Source organism: Clupea harengus, chromosome 6, assembly GCF_900700415.2.
Source record: "Clupea harengus chromosome 6, Ch_v2.0.2, whole genome shotgun sequence".
NCBI lineage: Eukaryota > Metazoa > Chordata > Actinopteri > Clupeiformes > Clupeidae > Clupea > Clupea harengus.
The window spans coordinates 27,201,934-27,228,085 of NC_045157.1; the positions used below are offsets into that span (position 1 = coordinate 27,201,934).

The 26,152-nt window shown below is 46.9% G+C and overlaps 1 protein-coding gene across 5 annotated transcripts in view; it reads left to right on the forward strand.

Annotated features, from left to right (window-relative positions):
- znf536 (zinc finger protein 536) overlaps positions 1-26,152 on the forward strand; it is a 167,018-nt gene that overhangs the window by 66,037 nt on the left and 74,829 nt on the right. For all 5 annotated transcript variants that reach the window (XM_012814938.3, XM_031569617.2, XM_031569619.2 and 2 more), the window contains one exon: positions 22,051-24,296. In XM_012814938.3, the coding sequence (XP_012670392.2) occupies positions 22,052-24,296 (2,245 nt within the window). In that variant the 5' untranslated portion in view covers position 22,051. The remainder of the gene's footprint in view (positions 1-22,050; positions 24,297-26,152) is intronic.

Genomic DNA, 26,152 nt, shown 5'->3' on the forward strand with positions numbered 1-26,152 from the left:
GGATAATTTCCTGAGATATCTCTGACTACAAAGAAACACGGAAATCAAAGTACACTCTTACCATTTAAAGGGGGGAAAAAAGAGGCTCCTTTAAAGTGACATTCGCAACAGCAACTCGCTTCATTTTGCTGCCTGTAAAGACTCCTCAGCGCCGAAGCTATGTGCTGTTCTTGACAGGTAGCTACATGCGAGGAGACAAAAGCGATCTCTCCAGAGAATCACGCTGATATAGAGGCCGTCACAAAGTTACACACATTAACAACATGTTTTACACAAGCAGCACACTAGGAGAAGAAACATAGTGTCCAAAGCTACCTCTTCTCTTCTACATACTTCAAAGCTGCTATAATCATTCTTTTACAATACCTAGTTGGCTTTTACATATGGATGGCTATCAGGGAAATCTATGTTCTGAAAGGTAAAAAATCCTCTTCAAGGCTCTGCAGTCAAATTTCAAAACATTTTATGAATGTTTGTTTATCCTTAATGTCAGAGGTAGCACTGGAGCAGCACACTATACACGTCTGAAGATTTGGTGTTGAACTCCAGTGTGTACACATGGCAGTGGAGTCTTCATTCCCCTTGGATGGAGTGGGGGTTGTGGGGCATGTGGGGCATGTGGGGGTGGTGGTGGTGGTGGTAACATGGGCGCAGTTTCCCCCTGTGGCACGAGGGCTTAAGTGTCAGAGTCGATGTGCCTTTGAGGCCATATCCCAGCAGATTAGCGTCTCTCCTTATCATTCAAATCAAGCCTCCGCTCCCTTTGAAAAACATATTGTACACATCGCCGCTTCCCTCCCCCTCCCTTACCCGAACCCACCCCCCCTCCATCCATCCATCCCTCCCTCCCTCCCCCCTTTCCGTTGTCCGTGATGACAATCAGTGGCTGAAATGACTGTCTCCAAGGAACTTCCCAGAGCCGCTGACAGGCATCAGCACTTGTGGCGCGGTCCTGCAGTACACGAGCACAACACGTCTGTACATTTATCCATCCATCCGGGGAGGGAGAGACGGAGAGAGTGAAAGAGAGACGGAGGGAGGGAGGGAGGGAGAGAGGGAGAGAGGGAGAGAGAAAGCGAGAGCACCTCGAGGGATAGGGTGGGGGTGTCCAACCTAATCCGTCTCCCACATCATCCTCCTCATATGATAGCAGGAGAGTAATTGATATATGGGCCTAGCCATCCCTTCGTCTTGCTGCGTTAAGGTCGACTTATCTACATTTCACCCCTGATTTCTCCACTCCCACTATATTTCCCTCTAGATATTGACTGACTGCCATGGATTCTCGTTGTGGAAATAAGAATTCGGAAGAAAGAGAGAGAGCGAAAAAAAAAAAAAAACGATTGAGGGGGGGAGAAAAAAAAGAAAAGTGCCTTTCTTCCAGTGCCTAACCCTTGCCTGTTATCAAAGTAACTTCCAGCTTATTAGCGACAAAGGGCCTTTTTCTCCGTGGCCCCCCTCCCCCCGTCTTCCCTCCTTTGTGCGGCGGCCATGTACGCCAGCTCTTCCTGAATTAAACTGCTGGCTTCCTGTTCTTTTATATGCATGGCCACATCTGGGGGAGCTTGCTCACAGCCCCGCTGCTTAATAACAATCACCTCTCCTTTCAGTCTGCCCTGATTGTTTCTAATTCACTCTGACAGATAGTGCCTGACAAGCCGCCCGCGCCTCCCTCCCTCCGTGACCCCGGCTCACTCACCGCACTTATACCGCCTGTCATTTTTAATATTTGATTTCGGTTTTAAGTTATGTGTTTTACCCAGATGATGAAATCAGTGTTTAACGGAACACAAAATGGATCTTTCTCTCTCCTCTCCTCTCCTCTTTCTCTCCTCTCTCTCTCTCTCTCTCTCTCTCTCTCTCTCTCTCTCTCTTTCTCTCTCACCTCTCTCACCTCTCTCATCCCACTTCTTTCTTTTCCTCTCCTGCCATTCCCCCCTACACCCCCCACACACACACACAGCTCACCCCACCACCGCCTCCTCTACCATTTCCCCCTCCCCTCCCTGCCTCTGTTCATCCAGACAATAAAAGTGCACAGAGTGTAATCAGGAATGGAAAAAAAGAGACATAATGAAATGTGCATTGCATGGAAGCACAGGGGAATAACATGTTTGTATGTCACCCAATGTCATTGGCTCATAGGCTCGCCACTCATTTGGGGGGTGATTTATTCAAGCTCATGCTGTCAGTGCCGGCTTTTATAGACAAGGTGTCTGGAGCCCAAACGAGCTTATAACTTTGGCCAGCGCAGATAAATCACCTAAGCGGGCTGAGATGATTCGGTTTGGGCACTGTATGAAGCCCTGCTCTCCACTGACCACCGGGGAAAAAAGGTCCCGTTTCCTGCTATGTCCTTAGGCACCTCCATTTGTTTGTTCCTGCTCACTATCGATCTCCCTTTAAAGGTGTATAGACATGCACAATATGTATATCAAGTATAGGTCCTTTACCAGGCTAGGGGAGGAATGAATAGATGCATCGACAAGTAGATGGATGGCATTTTGGGAGAAAAATCCATTCGTTGCCTTCAATAAAAACGCAATCTATATCCAAATGAAAATACACAGTTTGGGTCAATCCATTTGGCAATGTGCTCTTAAGGTTTGTGTGATTAAATATCTGGATGAAATGGGCTGTTTGGAAGGAGACAAATATCCACAGCAGAGAGAAATGAAAATACCTAAGATCAAATTGAAATAGTCCATTAAGAGCTGGGCCGTTGTGGGTAAACATGGGATTTCAGGTTTGACCTCTCCTTTTCCTTGAGTCAACTTACGCTGCAAATCAAATACCTCTTCATTTTAATCTCCAACCGCACATTAACAGCATCCACTTAACTCTTAATTATGCTTGTCTACAAAAACACTCATTGTTATATGCTTAGTACTGACCTCTAAAGCACTCTGCCAGCTCAGCAATGCCCTTAAAACATTATATCTTATATACTACAACTGCTTCAACTTTGCCTTAAGGTTTCTAGTAACATCTTTATATTACAGTGAAAGACATATGAAGTCTCTTAGCTCATTGGACCTCTGAATTCAGCTCTACCTACTAATCATTGCCTCTTATCCAGCACCAGGCATTAGACCTCCCCCGTATCTGTGCCCTATCTGTGGTATGAAAATGAACCAAAACCAGCCACCGAAAAGACATCACATCATTCAGGGACGCGACAGTGCCTAGGGCACACCCAAGTCCAATATATATCTTTTTTTTTTTTTGAATGACAAAAACAGAACTAATTGGAGTACCACTGCATGTTTTCACTAAAGGCACAATTTAATTACATTTGAACTGGGAACGAGTATTTTGGGAATGTGGTATGTTCGCTCAAACAAATGGAGCGAACGAAAAGCAATATTTGTTTTGCTTTGATTAGCAAATCGGCAGGGTAATTTGTTAAGAGACGGACAGAAAATCTCTGTTCGGCTTTCCCCCCACCGCCCACCCCCTACCACCCACACACATGGCTTGTGAGTGGCCCCCACCCCACCCGTTCGGAGGTCCCTAGTGAACACAGACGGACTCCCCAAAGCATTTGTACCTCGCCTTAAATGTTAATGAACTTTGGCCTCAGGCTCCGAGAGTTTGGACCGCCTCGCCTCGCTTCTAACCTCCTTGTCCTTTAGTGGCAGTTGATAAATACTTTATTAATAACTTTCTAAATAATGTAAAGAGTATTGTTGTCTCCAAGCTTGTATTAATAAACATGAATGAATTTATTTGTCTTTAACAAAGCATGATTAATGCACATTAGAACAGTGTAGTGCTCATTCTACCCAATCTTTCACCCCTCCCCACCCCAAAAAAGACCCATCAGCATTAAATATTTATGGCATAATATTAATGGTTTTGTAAAGAAAATAACAAGTTATTAATCCTCTGATTAACAACTGATTAACCTTTTTATTAAACACGTGATCCGTGCATCGTCAATTCAGGATATGTCGCCCGAGTGTGCTGCAGAATAATTATTTTTGTGTCTTTTTTAATTGCAAAATTCACACGGCTGAACTGTTTTTTTGCGTGTTCTTGCACACACAGGCAGGCTCGCGCGCTCTCACACACCACTGCAAACACAATGTCAGATTTGTAGCTCCAGCAAAGAAATGCAGAACATCTACAAATTTTTCTATCGCGTGAAACAAAACAGACTAAATTTAGTCACAGATTTTTGAAGACAATGGGGTTTAATTCACATATCCGTTTATTCCACTGTTATTGGCATGGTGTGGGAAAGTGGGAGAAAAGCACAAAGCTGAAGGACAAACGATTCCGCTCGCTTTTTTTTGTCTTTGCTCATCTCTGTGCTATTGTGTGTATTTTTAGTTCTTGTCTGAGTCTATTCAAACACAATTATGCTTATGTTACACATTTGCCAAGAGTTGACTTCAGCTTACAGACAGGAAAGCTTTGTGATCTCTCGGTCAGGTGATCCTCCACACTGAAAACCATATGTTCAATCAGATTTGACGCTCAGGCATAGATTAACACTCCCCAACTCCTTAATTATCCCTGTGATATGGGATATTATACAGTATATATAGCTCATATTTGACAGGCTTTCTTAGAGCTAAGCAAATATAGTTTTGTAGAGCTAAGCAAATAAAGTAAACAAGTTCACCACAGGCAACTTTGATCATATGAATGGACCAAAGATGAAGACTACAAAACTGTGAACACTTTGAAGTTAAAAGATAGATTTCTCTTATTTCCCTTCAAGGACATCTGGATTTTAACAACCACTTGCACCTCAGCAGGAAGGGCAGAAACATAGGCTGCTGTCCCAACCCGACACTTTTTCTTTCAAAATTTTCATTCATATCTTTGTTCGAGCGGCATTTTTCAAGCTTCGAGGCCCTGCACTCCTCTGAGCTGCTTTCCTTTAGTGAGCAGAATTCATCAAAGCCCAGCGTGTTGTGAAAGACACCAACAATAGAGGTCTTTGTGTGAAGATGTGTGAGTGGATAAGCATGTTGGGGACACTTGTTGTGTTTTATGGCCTCTCTTATGATGGATGGGTTTGTGTTCGGTAGGGTGTCTTTGTTCAAGTACGCCTTTTTTTATTATTAAACCCAATGGCTGAATTCACCTTCAGGGTCTTTCTCTTAAACAACCCCCCACCCCCCACCCCCCCACCACCACTACCTTCCCTCCCTCTGGATTTCTTTGGCCTTTCCCACTTTCTGTCTCTTCCTCTTCTTCACTTAATCTCCCTCTCTCTCAATCATCCTGCTTCTTGTACTCTTTCTTTTTGCCCACTCTGTGCTCTTCATTCCTGCCACCCAGATTTGCATTGTAGCATCCTGTCTTTGCTCTCTCTCTCTCTCTCTCTCTCTCTCTCTCTCATTCTTTCTATGCTTATATCTTTCTATCCTTTCTCTCTTTCCCTCCCTCTTTCTATCACTTTTCCTAACACAAACTAGCCGCCCTGGGATTCCTCACAGTCAGTCACACACCCCTCCAAAAAACAATTATCTTTGCACTTGCTTTTAGTGCTGTTTGTCCTAATTACAGATCATTTTCACATTTCTAGTCCTATTGCAGTTTTGCCCTGAATGTTGATCCTATTGAGGTTCAACCTTATTTTACTCGCTGGAACACCCCTAAGACCTGGATTCATCACATATTCCCCCGTGTCTCTCTCTCTCTCTCTTTTTCAAATTTGATATTTCCCTTCCTCTTTTCCTCCTTTAAAAAAAAAAAAGATATCATTTTTGTAGTATTATCCAGTTGAATTAGAATCAGGTCCCAAAATACACAGAAGGACGTACCGTATGCCTTGTCCCAATTTTGCTGTTGTGGTGCAGGTTTATCTTGTATTTTTTTCTGTTTTGCTGAGGTGTGTAGCCCTAGTAGGACTCACTAACATCAGTGCCACTGGGGACCGGTATGATATTTATAGAGTGCAGCTATAGAGGTGGACTTCATTTTAATTAAAAACCAAGTAAAGGTGGTTAATTCCTTTCTTTTCTCCCTTCTCTGCAATTGCTGTCTCCTGCGCTCTGTTTTTGAAGTGTTGGGCTTGCACACACACATAAGCACACACACTCTCTCTGACACACACAAACACACATACACATACACACACACACGCACACATGCTCTTAAGCCTCTTAGAGATCCGATTCACCGTGCAGACACAACATGCGCTGGAGTTGCAAGGAGAGGTTTAGACATGGTGCAAGGCTTTTTTCAATTAGAGGCGGATCGCGGAGGGCCGATAGGATCGTTGCGCGACGGGCCGGGTCAGTGGCGGCCTATGGGATTAGACCCGCGCCGCGGTCCCGCCACAACGCCGAGCCACAAACCCGCAAAGCAGCCACGGCCCCCCGTCCCATGTTAGAGCACCCCACACAGCCCCGTCAGGGGGGAGAAGGGGGGGGTTACGGCCCATGCTCTCATCACACACGATTCTGTTATCAGCACAGGGGGAAACCAACACACCACACTGACGTCAAACACACACACACACACACACACACACACACACACACACACACACACACTCACACACACACACACCACTTCATTCAACAGGGGGAGGAGAGAATGCTTTAATAGAAGCTCACATTGATGTGAGCTCGCAGTGAATGTCTGTTATGGCTAGTGCTGGTTGGGCTTTGAGAGAGCCCAGGTGGTTGAGAGTCCTGCGGAGAACAGAGAAGTGGAAGTGACCACTGCGTGACCCACTCGAGCGGACACACACAGGCTGATGTCATATGTAAACAGGCGGGAGCAGGGGAAATAGAACGGCTCTTTAAAGTCAGAAAATGTGTATTTGAGACTGATGGCTTTCACATGACCTCGTCGTTAGCATATGGGGGTGGTCACGGAAGAAACACTAGGAATTACTGCAGGACTTCTACTCACCTGAATATTCTCTATCCCCTGAAGAGAAGAGGTGGAGAACTTCTTTTTATTTTTGCTCTCTTTTCTCTCCACTTCTCATTTTTGTCTTTTTCTTGCCGGGTCCTTCTCATTTTTTTCTTGGTCTTCCTCTCCAGCTCTCTCTCTCTCCTTCTGTCTGTCTTTTTCCTTTTGTTGAACTTCTTTACCTAGAAGGAGGATTGAAGTACCCTTGAGGAAATGCACACACACACACGCACACACACAGAAAGATCGAGAGATACAGAGACACACACACTCTCACACACACTCTCACACACACTCTCACACGCACACACTCACACGCACACACACACACACACACACACACACATACACACACACACACACACACACACACTCTCACACACACGCACACACACAGACGCGTGCGCACACACACACACATGCACGCACACACACACACACACACACACACACACACACACACACACACAGAATCACAGATGTTCTTCTATCTGGCTGTGGTGGTGAAAGCAGCAATCTTGTTTCTTCTTTAGTGGGATGTCGTTGCCCAGCTCTCAATGCCAGTTGGTGGCCCTGTGCTGCTCAAAGAGTGTCTCGTTCTATTTAAAAAACACATGTGCACACACAAACACAAACACAAACACAAACACACACACACACACAGAGTACATAATTATCGCCATGCTCCAGTGTCTTCTATTCAAGACAGGAGGCCTCAGTCTTCTACAGATCATACCTAGCGAAGTAAAGAGCCTCCATAGCCACTTCGCTGTGCCTCCCACTTCCCGTCAACTTGTCACCGACGTAGATTTGGAGACAGTAGAAACATACCTGTGTGTGTGTGTGTGTGTGTGTGTGTCTATTAGAAAGAGTTTGTCGCTGCCTTTGTTGCTAACAGGCTCCTCTTCATCAGTGGGGAGTGCATGGTGACAGCCTCTGATAGGTACTTTGTTGGTATAGTCCTCTGCTCCTCCTTAATGAGCCATTACAGTGTGTGTGAGAGAGAAAGAATCTGAGCGTGTGTGTGTGTATGTGTGTGTGTGCGCACACACACTTTGTCTCCATTCTTGTTTGTTTGTTTGCAGACTTTTCCTCCACTGCTCTCTCTCTCTCTTTCTCTCTCTCTTTCTCTATCTCTCTCTCTCTCTCCGTGGCATGAGTTGTGTGTGAGGGGCGATGTTCGGCAGGCAGGCAGGCGCTGAAGTTTGAAGCTGGAAACTGTTCCCCCCCCCCCCCACCTCTCCTCAAAATCAAAGCAGCACCACATCAGTCCTCCTCCGCCTCCCTGCTGCCTGGAGCTCGGCGCCTTCCTCCGCAGCGGGAGCAAGGCAGGCCGTTGGAGAGGGGGGTGGAGGTGGCTAGGGGGGGGGGGGGGGGGGGGGGAAGCAGGATGGGGAGAAGGCAGCAGACTGTGACACGTACCTGTCAGCAGGTACTCAAAATAATTGGTAAATGACTACGGCGGGACGGCGACGTCTCTCTCTTCTCCGCCGTTTGATGAATATTTGAAGTCGCCAGGCAGCCGATGAGCGCAGTGCGGCGAGCCCCGGCTATCACAGGCAGGGAGGAGGAGGAGGAGAAGAAGGAGCTGATCGCAGAGTAGAGCAGCCCCGTCCCATCCTATCCCATCCCATCCCATTCCACCACAGCTACCTGTGCAGGAGAGACATATCTCTCACTCTCCAACTGCTCAAGCTGAAGGCAAATTCACCTATATATTCCCTCAAAAGAATGTAACATTATAAAATAAACACACACACACACACGCACACACGCACACACACACACACACACACACACACACACACACACACACACACACACACACACACACACACACACACACACACACACAGACACACAGGCATGTACAAAAAAATCCCATAATGTGCTGTACATACCCATGTACGCATGATTTTAAACTGTCCTCTTTGTCCTCATCACTGAACTATTCAACTCAAATTAATGTTTGGAAAAAAAAACCCTAATAATTTTGAAACAATGCCATGGAAAGTTCACCCAGATAATTAGGCGACGGACAATGTGCTTTAACTTTGGGGAATCTCCGCTCCCTGGCAATTTGACGAGAGCCATTGGGCTCTGTTTGTCTGGTAATGAAAAGTATTCATCTTCATCTTGCTCTTTCGCTGGTCTCCGACTCACTTTACACTATAGTCAATTAAACCCCTCAGGGCCTCTCGGGGCATAAAGGGATATATAACTCTTCTGACATTTCAGCACGCTCGTATTAGGCACACCCAAAGAGCCTTTCCACAGAAAAGATCCATTAGCCTGTTTAAAGGGCCCTGTTGCAGTGAGACAGAGATCGGCAGGCAGGCAGACTGCACCTGGAGCAGGGGGAGCTGGGTGGGGGTGGGTTGGAGGTAGGGAGTCTCTTGAAGAGCTTGGTCGCTCTAGCCCCATTTGAAAAAGGTCCCCCACCACAGAGGGAAGGCACCTGGATGTGGGACCCTTCTCTGTAGAGAGAGGGGGATGCATGGTGTGGTGTGGTGTGGTGTGGTGTGGTGTGGTGTGGTGTGGTGCGGTGCGGTGTAGTGTGGTATGGTGAGGTGTGGTGTGGTGAGGTGTGGTGTGATGTGGTGTGGTGTGGTGTGGTGTGGTGTGGTGTGGTGTGGTATGGTGTAGTGTGGTGTGGTGTGGTGTGGTGTGGTGTGGTGTGGTGGGATGTGGTGTGGTGTGGTGTGGTGTAGTGTGGTATGGTGTGGTGTGGTGTGGTGTGGTGTGGTGTGGTGCGGTGCGGTGCGGTGCGGTGCGGTGCGGTGCGGTGCGGTGCGGTGTGGTGTAGTGTAGTGTGGTATGGTGTGGTGTGGTGTGGTGTGGTGTGGTGTGGTGTGGTGTGGTATGGTGAGGTGTGGTGTGGTGTGGTGTGGTGTGGTGTGGTGTGGTGTGGTGTGGTGTGGTGTGGTGTGGTGTAGTGTGGTGGGATGGGATGAGGAGGAGGAGTAGTGGCAGAAGAAGAGGTGCTCTGCCCATTTCAGCCCGGCTGCCCGGTGAGTGCAGGACTGAGATAGAGGCAGCGGGGTAATGAGGCATGTGGAGCACATCCTCTCCTCACACTCCAGATGCCCCTCCAGGGCCTGTGTGTGTGGGTCACAGGCTCATCGCTTAGCCCTGCTCCCTCCATGGTGTGTAGCAGCCTGACACATACTCTAAACTGTGTGTGTGTGTGTGTGTGTGTGTGTGTGTGTGTGTGTGTGTGTGTGTGTGTGTGTGTGTGTGTGTGTGTGTGTGTGTGTGTGTAAGTGTGTGTGTGGTGTGTGTGTGTGTGTGTGTGTGTGTGTGTGTGTGTGTGTGGTGTGTGTGTGAGTGTGTGTGTGTGTGTGCGTGCGTGTGTGTGTGTGTGAGTGTGTGTTTGTGTGGCTGTGTAATGCTGAGTCAATCTACGCTTCAGACGTCAGCAGCCTGTCATAGGTTACCTTTTGTTGCCCTGTTTACTTCAAAGAGACTTTCGGGAGAGGGACGCATGAGGGCACGACCTTGACCTTAAACTCACCCCGATTGATTCCATTGATTGGGATCTGTTGACTTCCTATTGTTATCTGTGCTTTGGTAGCAAGTGGCAGGAGAAAGTGCAAGGGGAATAGAGATGTGTTATAAAGGCAACGCGTTAATCCGGAGAGTGTGGTGCAGCCAGGTAAATAAACGACACAATTCCTTTTCGGCAGTTCTCTGCTTCCCTAATCGCACTGACAGAAGCCCTACTGGAGGTATTCTGCATGGCTTGTATTTAAGGCTGATCTCAGTTTGTGTTTTATGTAGTCATTACTCCCCAGATAGTCTCTGAGAATGTGAGAAGAAATGACCCCCCCCTTCCCATTCTGATTTATTCATCTCAGTCAAGGATGTATGCAGACACGCAGAAAAAAATCCCTGGATCTCGAATGGAGTGACGGAGGATCTATAATTCATGAAAGCTAATGCATTGTTTCTGTTGCTTTATATGCCACTGCTTTCTTCTCCCTCTGTCTCTCCCGCACTAGCAGAGTCTCTGGCAAAGGTTGGCAATAATATCGGTATTGAAATGAGAAGTTTGAAAGACGCACCGCTCCCCTTTTTATGTGTGTGTAAACTGATTGGAATCACACATTGGGGGCTTACAGAATGGAGCTTTAAATGTTAAATGGGGGTTGAAGTCTGCCTGAACTAATTTGTAGAGCTTTGCACCATGTTGACATTTAAATGTGATAAGAATAGAAAACTGTATGCCGACCTATTTTGAAGATGCTTTCGGAATACATTCACATCAGCCCTGGCCTATAATTAATAAAAAAAGACAGTGTTTTCAGCACCCTTTTTTCCCCCCTTCCACCAGATTTGATTATAATACAGCCCCTTTATAAGACACAGGGCGGGGAGAAAAACAGAGCAGGACTAAAATATTAGCGGGGAAGGAATTAAGAGGGAAGTGGATAGCACACACCTGGGCTTGGGAGTGAGATTGCGTTGGCTGGCTGACTGCTGTGCTATCACATTACCGTCATCCAGTCCCGGTGTTTGTGCGAGAGAGTGGAGAGGAGAGGGACCTTGCGAAATCAGCATGCAAATAACGCCACATTGTTAACTTAATCAGATGCAGGAGAGAAAATATGGGGGGTGGGGGCGGGTGGGTGGGGGGGGGGGCGGGGTGAGAGGGAGAAGGAGGAAAGATGGGAGGGAGAGAGAGAGAGAGAGAGAGAGAGAGAGAAGCAGGGAGGGAGAGACTGGAGGGGGGGGGGGGCGCACAAACAAGAGTCAGGGTCCTCTGAAATGGCGGTGGGTGAGGAGATTAAACCCTTCTACCGATGGGGTGATGTCAGCAGGGTCGCTGCAGTGGCTCCCCCCCAAGGGTAAAGGGTAGACTGGATGTGTGTGCGTGTCAGTTAGACTCAGAGCAAGAGAGTGCCACAGATGTCTGATGTGCATTGTGGAGGGCTGTTATGACATAGGGGCTCCCACAGGCAGTAACTGGGGCTAGCTGACTAGAGCGGGCGCTAGCTGACTAGAATGGGCTCTAGCTGACTACAGCGGGCGCTAGCTATCTAGAGCAGGCTCTAGCTGTCTAAAGCGGGCGCTAGCTGACTAGAGCGGGCGCTGGCTGTGTGGCACTGGCTGTGGCCTGGCAGGACCCGGGCCCTGCTGTCAGAGGGCACGCCGCACCCACATGAAAAAAAAGCGCGCAGCTGCAGGGCCGGCCCACTTAAAGCCTCCCATCTGACAGCGTTGGCCGCGGGCACACAGAGCCACGGCGCTCGCTGGGCTCAACATGCTACCACCCGCACCCCTCCCCCATTTCGGCTGCCAGTCACCCTCTCCTCAGCGGGTGGCGCTCTACATACCCGGCCTCCGTGATTTTAAAATGCCGTGCACTCTGCTCCATCACAGCCCTTCTTGCCCGCGCGTGGAGTCATTTAAATCCCGCCGCCGCCGCCGCTCCCTCTGACTGGGAGCTTATTCTTTAATGAGCCTGTCAGCCGATGACACACACCGGACTGAGGCAAGGGCCCTCCCAGCTGCTCCCGGGCTGCCGGCGGAGGACTGATCCGCAGAGGTCCCGACCTCCTGTTCTCCCGAGTGTTCGTGCCGGGCACACCGTCGGACAACATGCTCACCGTAACCCATACAACATGTTAATGTGGCCGGCCAAGGTGCACCCAAAACAGATGAGGGAGGGGGGTTACAAGGGAAGGAGGGGGAGGAGGAGGAGGAGGAGGAGGAGGAGGTGTAATCCCCATCTCCGCACAGGAGGAGCCCCCCTACCCCAGCCGTGTGCTGCCACTGCTCACCCTCTCCTGGGAGACCCCTCCTGAATACCTTGCAGAGGGGTCATTTTTCATTAAAGCATCCTTGCTTTTTATGAACTTATCTTTCTTTCCTCCCTCCCTCCCTCCCTCCCTCTCCCTCCCTCTTCCTCTCTCTCTCTCTCTCTCCCCTTCTCTCTTCCGCTCCTCCCTGCCCTGTTGATGGCAATTGTAGCGAGTGCCGCTGAATGCATTATCATGTTCAAGGTCAGAGAGGGCAGGAAGGAATGATAAAAATGCTGAGAGCCAGCCAGGCAGAGGAACTGTGTGGCTTAGTGTGGAGAGATAGCAGGAATCTAGAGCTCCGGCCAAAAGTGCTCCATCTCTCCCCCTGTCACCGTTGCCCTTCTAAAAGCAGGGGCCGCACCTGAAAGAGCACTCCTGTCACCTGCCCGCTTCACTCTGGCCACTAGCTGGCCCTTCACTGGAATCCACGCAGGGCCCAAAATCAAGATGTCTGCTTTTCATGATACTCTTGTAGAGTATCAAAGAGATTTTGTTCTTTTTTAATTAGGCAGCAAAAGTCCTTTACTTGACATCGGTTTTTCTCATGCATTGGCAGGCTGATAGTATCAATCACACACACAAAAAAAGACTTTGCTGTAAAGCACCTGATCATTTATTTCATTCCAGTAAATAGCACATGAGGGCGTGTAGCTGTTTGTTGTGTGGTTCAAAAACAAGCCTATTTTAAAGAGCGCCTTTGAGGCTTGACCAACTGCCTTAGACCTCTAATCACATGGCATGTTACAGTAAAGTCCTGGCATCTAGGCAAACACTTTGGGCTTGGCCTGCGTTGTAGCACTGTTCTCTCTCTCTCTCGCTCTCTTTCTCTCTCTCTCTCTCTCTCTCTCTCTCTCTCTCTCTCTCTCTCTCTCGCTCTCTTTCTCTGTGTCTCTCTGATCCTGGGAGAAATGGCCCCACCGTTTCCGTTAAAGGCCGATAAATAAACATGTGCCCTGATCTCCCTGCGGCCCTCCGCCCTCTCTCCCGAGAGCGCGCCTTCCCAGCACACTTCCTTTGCTTACAATTAGTCCATAATAAAGCACTCTTTACCCTTAATAAAAGAGAGAGGCCTCCGCCCACGCCACAACTCCGTATGCCTTCTCTCTCACACTTCCAGGCCTGCTCTGAATGTGAGAAAGACAGTCATGATTTTAGCCGCAATATCACTCCACTCACAGCTGCAAACAATAGTGGTAAAGAAGAAGACGAAGGAAAAAAAAAAAAATTGTAACGTATGCAAAGAATCACGAGCATTTCCAGTCAAGTCTGACTTCCTGATGGTTTTGATAAGATTAGTGGCTTTCTTAAACAGGATGTGCAAGGGCTTCTCTTTTAAAAAGCACGCACTATGGACAGAGAGAGAGAGAGAGTGAAAGAGAGAGAGAGAGAGAGAGAGAGAGAGAGAATAGTTGCATAAGCGCTTTGACAGAGAGCTCCTCTCCGAGTGGAAAGTTTCTCTCAGATTAGCTCGGGAGTTTATCAAAGTGACGGAGTAAAGGAGATTTAACATCACCCGTATTAAATAGACATGCAGCAGTTCAATATTTAAAAAGCCCATTTGCCACGACAGAAGTGCTTCTTCATTCAAGAGCATATGGCTCCTCTACCTGTTTATGGTCTCTTTCTCATCCTCTCTCTGCGGAGACAAACACCAGACAAGAAAGGAGAGATTTTCAAAAGACATTGAAGAATCATTCAATTAACAGCAGCATGATGTAAAATAATTACTTGACTTGCTTTCCGTAATGAGTATCTCTAATTAGCCATACATTTGTTTTGTGCAAACTCCAAAAAAAACTACAGACTCCAGTTGTGAAGAGCCGGTAAGTATGTTGAAGTAACACCAGATTTTATCTCTTCTCTCCCTTCCCCCTTTAAGCTGTGCATACGTTGAGTTGCTCGGAAGCACAATGTGCTTGCCTATATATGCATAACACAGGATGATGAATAGTTGTGAGCGTTTAAAGTCTCTCTCTCTGTCTCTCTCTCTCCCTCTCTCTTTTTCTCGCTCTCTCTCTCTCCCATCCTTTTCTGCTTTAATTAACGATGCAACAATTAAAAGATTCACGAACTAAATTGAACCTTGTCTTCCTCTCCTCCCGACTTGATTTCACCACCTGTCAAAACAACACCCCTTGTTGGAGCCATTATGCAAAACTCATAAGAACAGAACCAGCATGAGGAGAAGAAAACAGCAATTATTTCTGATATTCGCTTATTTGGGGGTTATATTGACATTTGAAGTTTGCAAAGAAAAAAAAAAAAAAGGCAATCTTTGTTTGTTACAACCTGGAAGGGAACAGATTGTCCTGTGGCGTTTCGTAACCGGCCTGCACGGGTAAAAGCCATAGAGAAGCCATAGCAACTTTCAGCAGTCCTTTTGTTTGTTGTGCTGAGTGCAGACCACTCGAGAGTGCCCTCATAAGGGGGATGTGTTCTCATGTGTTGCTAGGCCAGTGTGACCCTCGGTGGTGATGTAGTATATCTTTATTCACCACCCCCGGTTTGGAGGCTGGGAGGCTAGGAGGCTGGGAGGCTGGGAGGCTGGGAGGCAGCCACACCACTGGCTGGCCTCAGCTCTTCAGCACGCTCTGTGTCCCTGAGTTGGAGGAGCGGGGGAGTGATGTAAGGGCCGGGCAAGTGGCGGGCTGCGGACTGTCACACTGTGCCCATTGTTCACGGGCCTCTCTCCGCTGCGGCTGAGACGTGCGTGATCAGGGAACTGACTGGGGCCTGTCCTCCCGCTCTAATTAGACCATGCCCTTTTACACTGACACAGAAAGGTGAAGCAGTCAGCGCACACACACACACACACACACACACACACACACACACACACACACACACACACACACACACAGACACACACACACACACACACGCACACACACACACACACACACACACACACACACACACACAGACACACACACACACACACACACACACACACACACACACACACACACAGAGAGAGAGAATCACACATTAAAGACGAGTTCAAGGATACATAGATGTGCCTGTACTGACGTCAAAGGCATTTCATTGTCTTGTTATGGTCCCTGCCTTAACTGATTCTGTTGTAATACAAAGAAACCAGCAGGCTAACTGAGCTACTTTTCATTTGTTTGCCCTTTCCAGCTTGGTGAAAGCAGAAAGTGTGAGCAGACACTAGACTTCACTAAACTAACTGTATTTACTCAAAACTAAACTGATCTAAAAACCGAGCAGATTTCTCAGTTTAGCATGAAGTGTCTGTGTTGGGTCAGGGTTAGAGTGTGAACGTTGAACCGTCCCTGTCGCTCGTCTCCTGCCCTGGTGTCCAGCCTCTCCTCGGGCACCCCTTTCAGAGCCCCGGCACCTCATCACTCCTCTAAGCAGCAGTCAGTTTAACAAATGTTCAGCCCTATTAATCTTCCACTCAACACACAGCGTAAAATCATCCGCCCGGAGGTGGCGACCATTGTATAACGCGTAGGCATGAAAAAGGAAGATACACACATACAGACACACACACATACAGACGCACACACAAACACACACACACACACATACAGACACACATACACACATACACACACACACACACACATCAGTCCATTGTGAGAATACTGCAGTCAGTGGTTAATATAAAGGAAAGCTTTGAACCTTTGCCTGAGCTCTGATGATGATGATGATGATGATGATGATGATTATGATGTGAGCAACTAGTACAGTGAACTGTGGGAATGCACTCTTCCTCCCATTCATCTTCCCCTCACTGGCATCGCAACAAGCCTGTCAAACAGAGGGATGAAAAGAGCTGCATTTTTCGTTTTCCTTTCTCCCTCTTTCTTTTCTTTTCTTTTTTTGGACTTCATACTGATCTGTGGAGATGAGCTGAAAGCTGACCTACCTGTTGAAAAGTCCTCTTAAGACTGCATCAATGACATATTGTCTGTGTGTGCATGTGTTGTGTTTGGTGTGTGTGTGTGTGTGTGTGTGTGTGTGTCTGTCTGTGTCCATGAGTGAGGAACGTGAGACACAGAAAACCAAGAAAACCGCTCCGTTAAATTTAGCACTGCTATTTTACATACAACAGTTTTACAACTACCTGTGACTTCATAATAGCTCCTACGTGGTTACAGTACTACTGTATGTTCAGAAATATACGTCGCTTGCTACCATCTTTAGCATGTCTTCCGCCTGCGAGTGGGCTTGATGTTTGCGAGCATTTGTTTCGTTTGATTTGGTTTATTTCGTGTGCTGGGAACCTTCTCTTTTCGCCTCATTACAGCCTCTAATAATCCAGCTCAGTCAAAGAGCATCGCAGGGAAGAAAAACAACCTGTGTTTTATTGGATTAATTAGAATCATTCTGAAGACCACCTGCATTAGACTAAACAAGAGTAAGGAGAGATCAGCCTGGGACAGCCGATATGCTCCAAAGGATTTCAAAAGCGGGGTCTGCTTATGATTTGCTATCTGTAATCTCTGACCATGTGTTTTTTTTTCTCCATAAATGTATTGCATGCATAAATATTTCCAGCCATTAAATATGTAACATATGGCAAACATTCCCACCCTTCATAGCTTTGTTCCTACATCAGAGTCATTAATGGTTTGGTTGGCAGTATGATTGAATTTTGCCCAGTTAGTAAATAATGATTGATTTATTAATGACAATGACCTCGCTTATGGTAAATTAATGAGGTATTGCATAGTAATTAGTCAATGGATTCTGGTCGATAAATACCTAAAATAACAAAGGTACATGTAACTAATGGGCCTCCAGTCCATTACTTCCCTCTGTATCAATGCAGACAGATGTGTTGTCAGGAATGGCTTCTTATACTTGCCAACTGATTGCATGGGTGTTTAGAAATGAAGGCAAGGTTTTCAGTGATTCAATCCCAAACCCATTTTTGTCCAAAATGAACCCAGATAAAATGTACCAGAATGTATCTTGCAACAGCAGCAACCAAAGAAACAACAACAGCAGTTGCACAGTTTCCAAATAATACAACAACCCTTTGACCACCCAAACAAAAGCAACTTGTCGGGAGTATTCGCCATGCTTTATGTGAGGCAGGCCATACTTGTTTTTCTTTTTCGGTTTTTCTTCCTCTCTCTGGGTCAGTTCAAGGCTGTGTGGTGTTTGCAATTGTGTTTTATGGAAGCATGGTTGCTCTCAGCCCTTTGATTTGTAGCCATATACATCAGGAGGCCGGGACACTTGAGAAGGAACACAGACTCACCTGAATTTAGGAAGGCGTCTTTTACAGCATTCGAGAATTTGTCCTTGTGTGTGCAATACATGAGAATGAGACTTTTTTCCGTCATTAGATTTAAGTGACTTTGGTTCTTTTTTATGCTTAGTTTGACTTATATAGTCATGGGAGTGTCACTCTCAGACATCTGTGAGACATGTTAAATAAGTGCAGATAAACAGCAGAACGGAAATATACACTTCACTTGTGATGCTGATACGTTCTAATTGAGCTGAGGGTTGCAAAGCAATTTGCAAAAAAAAAAAAGTATAGAGAAAAAAAAAAGAAGAAAAAAAAAGTCAGGAAATCAGGTTGCTTGCTACGTTGCTTGAAAGAGTGAATATTAACCACAAACTGTAAAGTAGAGTACCACTTGTCTGTGAGAATGCGCTAGAGGAAGTCTCGGTGGCTTTTAAAAACGCTCGATCACAGCTGAAGCATTAATTTGAACATGCTGCTGTTACACTATGTCTGACAGGTAGCGCTGGGCCTCTGTGAGACACCTACTCCTCGCCGAGGTCGCCCTGTAGGGGGAAGGTCCAGTTCTACCTGGGATAGCACATGTGCTAGTAGGCCTGAGTGAAGACCATGCTTTGCCAGTGATAGCCCTAGGAGGTGCAACTCAAGCCATGCCAGTGGATAACAGGTTCGTGTTGTGAGCTGTTGCTAAGCTAGCTCTCAGGGTAAGTGGTTTTAAACATGTGATGCTTCTCATCAGTGTTCTCCGAGAGCTCAGTGGTGCGTAGCTCAGCAGGAATAGTCGGGTACTTTGACTTGCGATACACTAATGACATTCACAGCTTAAAAAGGTAATCTCCAGGATGAGAAGGTCATAACTGAAACAATACGTTAGAGCACAGAGGGCATTTCAGGCAAACATGACCATGGCATCTCTGTTATTTTCTACATAGAACAGTCCAGACAGGACAGTGAAGCAATGAACACACACAGAAATATTACACACACAAGTATCGGATCTTCATTTCTTGAATTTTTACTGGTCTCACAGAAAACCTACATTGAGCCATTTTAAGATATTCTGTCATTGCAAATGTGGCTAATTCATTCTAATTAGTGAAAACTCAAACATGTCTGAAGTTCGCTGGTGAGAACACACATTGATTTCTTTCTTTTTCATATTAGTTTTGGGTCGTTATCTGATGCTGCTCCAACCATGACAGCAGGGCTGCATTTTAAGTGCAAAAAGTATTTAGATTATACTTTCTTTGTTTCTTTAAAGATAAGACTTGGCACAGGGTTTTCCTGATTAAACCGAGTAAAATATGTTTTTTAAAAGATAATTATTGCTTCCATAGTGATGGTGCGTGGAGAATATTACCACTGTCATTGTGCATTTTACTTAGACCATGCAAAGGGTATTGAATTATGGTGGGTATTTGTATGTGTGTGTGTGTGTGTGCGTGTGTATGTGTCTGTTTCACAGTTAGTCTGCGTCTGAGGGTGTGTGTGTCTCATCTTTAACCATATGAAATGTCCTTTTTAATCAGAAAAAAATGAAATGACTTGGGAGCAAGGGAAGCATATTAATGCACTTCATTTGCATACACTCGTCAGCGAGGCTACGTTCAAAAACAAACTGGATTCGTCAGTTCATTTCACATTGTTCCTTTGTCTATCTGCCTTTGTTATATGGTAAAGATAAAGCAGGAAATCAAATTGAAGAAAAAGGGCAAGCTGCTATCTCTCTCCAAATGAGCAACAGCTCATCAGTCCTTGCTTAAATCATAGATTTCCTCTGCGAGAGAGAAGCAGCACACACGCCAGGCACTTTCAAAAAGCCTCACTCAGATACACGCAGGGGCTGCAAAGCATTCTGGGTGCCACCAAACCAACCAAACTTCTTGTTTTTCTTTGTCACAGAAATAAACAAACAAATAGGCCTTGTTTCTCAATTGATACCCAGTAGACCTCATTCCTGAAATGACTGAAACTCCCAGTGAATTGCTTTCAGATGTACATTGTAACCCTTTCCATGTAAAGTGCACCCTAAACAAAATCACTTTGGCTCCCTTTCTGAAAGCACGTTCAGGGCTTTGTTGTTGATCTGGACGTCTTCCCCCCAGATTTAAAAGCTCACATACTCACATGTACCTGACTATAAGGCATCACCACATAGTGAGTGTGCCATCAGGGCACTGTTCAATCCCAGCAGGCTTGATTTTTTTTCTTTTTTTTTTTAATTGTGTGAGCTGCAGTTTGAGGACAAAAAAAAGCGACAACATTCAATAGCTACCCACAATGTGTGCGGCAAGCACTGGAAGTGGCCACAGTGTTTTTATTCATGTCGGAGAGATAAGGGTCCACATGCAGCACGGCGTAGGAAGAGCAAATAGCTAAAGAACAGGCAAGGCCTTATTAAAGTCCTTAAAGAGAGCGTGTCAGCAAATATGTGCTCCGCTCCCACTGCCTACCACTCCGTCTCTCGCTCTCTCTCTTTCTCTTTTTCTCTCTTTCTCTTTCTCTCTTTCTCTGAAAGTCTCCGTTGGTGTGTCTGTATGGTGATTTGATGCGTGTGTGCTCATGTGTGTGTGTTGGGGTCTGAATGTGAATATGCCATTTGCTTAGTGCAGAGTCTGTGGTGTGGGGTGATCTGGCTTTATTTGGTCAATTTAAAATCGTTTAATTGATTTACACACCAGATGTTCTGTCATTTCTCTTATTATCATGATCTCTGTTTTTGATAGAAATCACTCCTACTTGTTTTTTCAGGGCCAGAGGCTAATTTAGTGGACAATTATGTGCTGGTGTTCAGTCATCTTCTGTAATGTAACTTGTGTCCATATATAATATATATATATATATATATATATATGTATATATATATATATATATACACACACACACACACAGAGTTTTTTCCCCAGAAAGGAGTAGACTAACCATTGAGTCCTGGTCACTCTTCCCTTCAAACAACTTTACCTAATGCTAGTGCTTAGTGGCTTGTGTCTGAAAGGATTTTTTCCGATTATAATCATGTGTTATAGCGCACTGCCACTGTTACTAGGCAGCATACTAATCAGCTTAATGAGATATTATACGATATTTTGTTGACCAAAGCAAAACTCACTTTATTGTTTCTGAAGCTTGACCCTGTTGGTCGTGAGGGGACACAGCACACAATTATCCCTCCTTAAGGCAGCGTACGGCATCTTAAATAACAAGCTCGGTGCCAGATGACAACAGGGTCTGCTTGTGTATTCATTTCAGCTTGATGGTGCACTGGGCCATTCTGTAGTCATTTTAAATGACTGGAAAGCCTCTGATACATTGGGAACCCTTTCAATAACACCAACTGTTGTTTTCTCTCGTCGGAAGCCATACGAGAGAGAGGAGAGAGAAAAAAAAAAGGAGGCGAGAGCAAAGTGATTCGCATCAAACGTAATGCAGCTCTTAATGGAAAATTACGCCAAGACAAGTGTCGCAGTGGAGAGATAAGAGCTTGTGTTTACTGGAGTAACCCCTTGGTTTTAAGTGCTATTGTTAATATCATAATTGTAGTATTGCGCCGGCTTCATGACAATGGCATTGCTCCGTTTCATTAAGGCGTGTAATTGGAGGAATTCTGATAGGATGGGCCCAAGTAGCTTAATTATGTTGCGCCTGCCATGTTTACTGGGTAATTATTGCATCCGAAATTATGTTACAGTTCGAGAGAAAGTTCTGAGAGTTACAACTCCCCCCCCAAGTGTGAGAGTACATGTAGTACTTCATAAATCAAACGAAGATAAACTACCTCTTTTTTTTCTCCTTCACACTCATCGCTGGTACTCTGTCATTCTCTCTCTAGCTGTTTGTTCTCATCACATATGGATAGCTATTTAATAAATTCAACTTTTTTATTATTTTGCAATCACAGTTTTTTACTCTTTGAAAGCAAATGAATTAAGTGGAGTCTGATCATTTAAAGGCATTTGTTCATGGTAAATTTAGTAAAATTAGCAAAATATATATATCACTTGTGGCTCCGATTGCAACCCTTTTGGATTTGTTTTCCCATAAAAGCTTGAGAGTGTTAGCCCCTTGTGTTTCTGACACGAAAAGGATGAACATTCATACTAAAAAGTACCGTTTTTGTGTCTCATTCTTGTCTTTTAGGATGGAGGATTCTAGTTTGTGCCTTGGTGTGTCCTCAGCGATCTCGGATGCTGACACCCATCTCAGCAGTGCCGTGCTCAATGGCCGCTACCCCATCAGCCAGAAGCTCCACCAGCTAACCGCTCAGCTGGGCCATGCCTTTCCCGACCTGCCGAGCCGTCACCAGATCCCAGATGAGAAAGCCGCAACCCCACTGGATGAAAAGACCCACGCCGCCCTGGCCAACCAGCCAATCAGCAGTCAGATGGCTCTGCTCGCCAATCAACTGAACCGAGACATGGAGACAGGTGCCCTGGGTGCCCTGAATGGGCGTGTTGACCTGCAGCAGTTCCTCAATGGTCAGAACCTGGGCATCATGTCCAAGATGAATGACATTGAAGACGATGCCCGGAAGAACCGCAAGTACCCATGCCCTCTTTGTGGAAAACGCTTCCGCTTCAATAGCATCCTGTCCCTGCACATGCGCACCCATACTGGGGAGAAGCCCTTCAAGTGTCCCTACTGTGACCACCGGGCCGCCCAGAAAGGTAATTTGAAGATCCACTTGCGCACCCACAAGCTAGGGAACCTGGGCAAGGGCCGTGGACGTGTTCGCGAGGAGAACCGTCTGCTCCATGAGCTGGAGGAGCGGGCCATCCTGAGGGACAAGCAGATGAGGAGCAGCCACCTTCAGCCGTCCCAGACTCTCCCACACCAGCCCCAGCAGACCCACAACCAGCAGCAGCCAGGCTCTGCCTGTGGCCTCCTCACCCCCACCAGTCTGGGCGGCACACCCGATGGCTCCACTCAACTTGCTTCCTCCCCAAAGCCTGCCGGCACCAACCAACAAGAGGACCAGAGCCTCAATCCACCAACAGGCTTCCGCTGCACCTTCTGCAAGGGAAAGTTCAAAAAGCGTGAGGAGCTCGACCGTCACATCCGCATCCTGCACAAGCCCTACAAGTGCACGCTGTGCGAGTTCGCTGCCTCTCAGGAGGAAGACCTCATCTCGCATGTGGAGAAGGCCCACATTACTGCCGAGTCAGCCCAGGGCCAAGAAGGTGCGGCCGAGAAGCCCGCCAACGAGTTCCGCTGCGAGGTGTGTGGACAGGTCTTCAGCCAGGCCTGGTTCCTGAAGGGTCACATGCGCAAGCACAAGGACTCGTTCGAGCACTGCTGCCAGATCTGCGGCCGCCGCTTCAAAGAGCCCTGGTTCCTCAAGAACCACATGAAGGTCCACCTCAACAAGCTAGCCATCAAGAACAAGCCACCAGTAGGAGCGCCTGACCAGGACATGCCCTCGGTCAACACCATGAGCAGCCTGGCACAGGAGGCCCACGCCAACCTCTACTCGCGCTACATCTCCTGCTTGCAGGGTGGCTTCCTCTCCCCAGACAAGCAGGGTCTAGCTGAACAGCACCAGATGCTGGCCAAGGCGGGCATCGCCATGAAGGAGAAGGAAATGCTGGGGAAGCTGTTGGGCCCCGTGGCCGGCATGAGCCACGCCCTGGGGGAGAATGAGAAGCGCTCACTCCTCGGCTGCCTCAACCTGGTGCCACCCCTCAAGTCCAGCTGCATGGAACGCCTGCAGGCCGCAGCCAAGGTTGCCGAGATGGATCCACTCAACAGTTATCAAGCCTGGCAGATCATGGCTCGAGGCATGGCCATGGATCGCTCCTTCATGCCCAAGGATCAACACCATGGGCACCATGTACAGGATGAGGACATGGCCAACGCGGCTAGCATAATCAGCTTCAACAAAGAGAAGCATGAGTACCCTCTTATAAGCTCTGCTGAGAGCCTCAAGCAGAAGCAGCATGCTGAGGTAATGCATGCGCTCAAGACCAGTGGGGCAGGAAGCATGATGCCCCTGAAGGAAGAGGGAGGAGGTTTTGATGGACACAGGGAGTTCATGTCTCACCATGGCGGTCTGGGCTTGGGTCAAGGCCTTGATTTTGGCCTGGGTGGCCTGAAGGACAAGCCCTCCGAGTGCCCTGACTGCGGCCGGGTCTTCAGGACCTACCATCAGATGGTGGTCCACTCCAGAGTGCACAAGGACCGCCGCAGCGCAGAGGAAGTCCTCCAGCACAGCACCACAGGCCTAGATGAGCGACGCGGCTCGGCGAGCGACCCCGAGTCCCAGTCCATCAGCAGGTCAACCACCCCGGGTTCCTCCAATGTGACTGAAGAGAGTGGAGCTGGAGGAGGACACTCCCAGACCGGCAGCGTGCAAGATGACAGCCCCCACCCATCCTCTCCATCTTCAGGTAAGACCTTTCAGCTCTTTGGAGCTTTACTACCAACGAGTGTCACAATGCACATCCCAATGAACATCCACAGCAGAAATAACCAAATCATGCTTGGACTTGCACACAGACTTGCTAGTGTATCAATTCCCATTGGCTCCAATGACACAACAATACTCTATCCTGTCTTATTTTCATCATTTCAATGAAATGCATTGCATGTCTTGATCCACCAGCACCAAAGGTCCATCAAGGGGGGTAGGGAGCCTCCTGCATCAGGGCCTCATCCTTGGCCTGCAGTAGGCTCCTTGCTCCAGGGTGCCTCGCTTCTGTGTGCCTGCTCACCTGCAGTCTTCACGAGAGGCCCTCTGTCCTCTCAATGAGGGGCCACTGACCCGGATGTGAGCTACTTAATGCCATAGTTCACCCCATGTCAGACCTCTTACACAATACCTCACCGCTGGGAGGGGGGAGGTTGTAAGGCTGAAGAGGGCTAGACAGAGTTGGGGCTGTGTGTGTGTGTGTGTGTGTGTGTGTGTGTGTGTGTGTGTTGAGGGGTGGGGGTGGGGGGGACCTGATCAAATCTACGTGTTCAAAGCAGGCAAAAAGACCAAAAAAGCCATTACAAATCCGAGCTGCACATTCCAGGCATAACTCAGATACTTAACGCCTCTGTTCAAATACCCATCAAACACCCTCACTGAGAGTGGCCCGACGGCCCCAGCTTTCTCCTCTGTGTTTTCACTGCAGACAAGAGGCTTAGGCACATACACACAAGCGTACACACACACACACACGCACACAGACACACACACACACACACACACACACACACACACACACACACACACACACACAGTTATATATACCCTCATAACCAGACGGAAGCACAAGTATGGAGACAGTATGCCCATGATGTCCCCCTATAAAATTTGTAACCCTTGGACACAAAACATTACACACAGTACATAGCAAGCAGAACACGGAACAGTACAAGCAGTTCATTGACTGGGAGATATCCCTAAGGAACAGCAGCATGGACGGCACACATTACAAGTGATTAAAACATCTCCCTTACTGAAAAGGAGACAGTGAACTCACCCTTGCTGAGGAACTTAACGCGTGCAAGATAGAGTGTATGTTTAGTGGGATTAAGAGAGGCTGTTGCCAACGATTAGAGAAGTTTTAAAGGTAACTTTCCCATTCCTCGGGGTGCAGCACTTCAGCTAAGCAGTCTGCCCGTTAATTAGGTCACGACTATGTGATAATCAGTTGGTTTAAGCTAAACAAGACACTAATTAAAGATATACATATAAAGCAGGTCAAAAAAATGTGAACTTCATTTGCGGAGTAAAATGTGCTTTTAAGTCATGAGGAAAAAAAAGAGAGAGTGGCTTAGCTTGAAGGCTCTAAGCAACTTAATTTCTACAGTACAGAAGAAACTGTTTATTTATTCGGAGTCCTTATCATCCCCATGTAGAGAGATGGGTTTGAACATGGAATGGGCTATGTTTATTTTAATCTAAGAAATAATAACAGACAACCCCCCACCCCAATTAGGAATTAATGAAAACGAGAAGGAGATAAAACCTATTTTCTTTACTGAGACTATTAAACCTAAACACATCTCAACAGGATGGGAGGGGGTTATGTTACGGAAGTAATTATCTTCTGAATTTTAATGCAGGAAGTTTTATTTCTTTCTATTCTCTTTCTCAAGTACTTTGAATTTGTGAGATTCAGCTCGTGGCACTTGTGAAACCTAGCTGAAATTTACATATGATGGAAGAAAACATTCCAGTTTTGAGAAACAACTTCGTGGATTCTGCAGTATAATATAATATAACATAATATAATATACTATAAAAAGACAAATA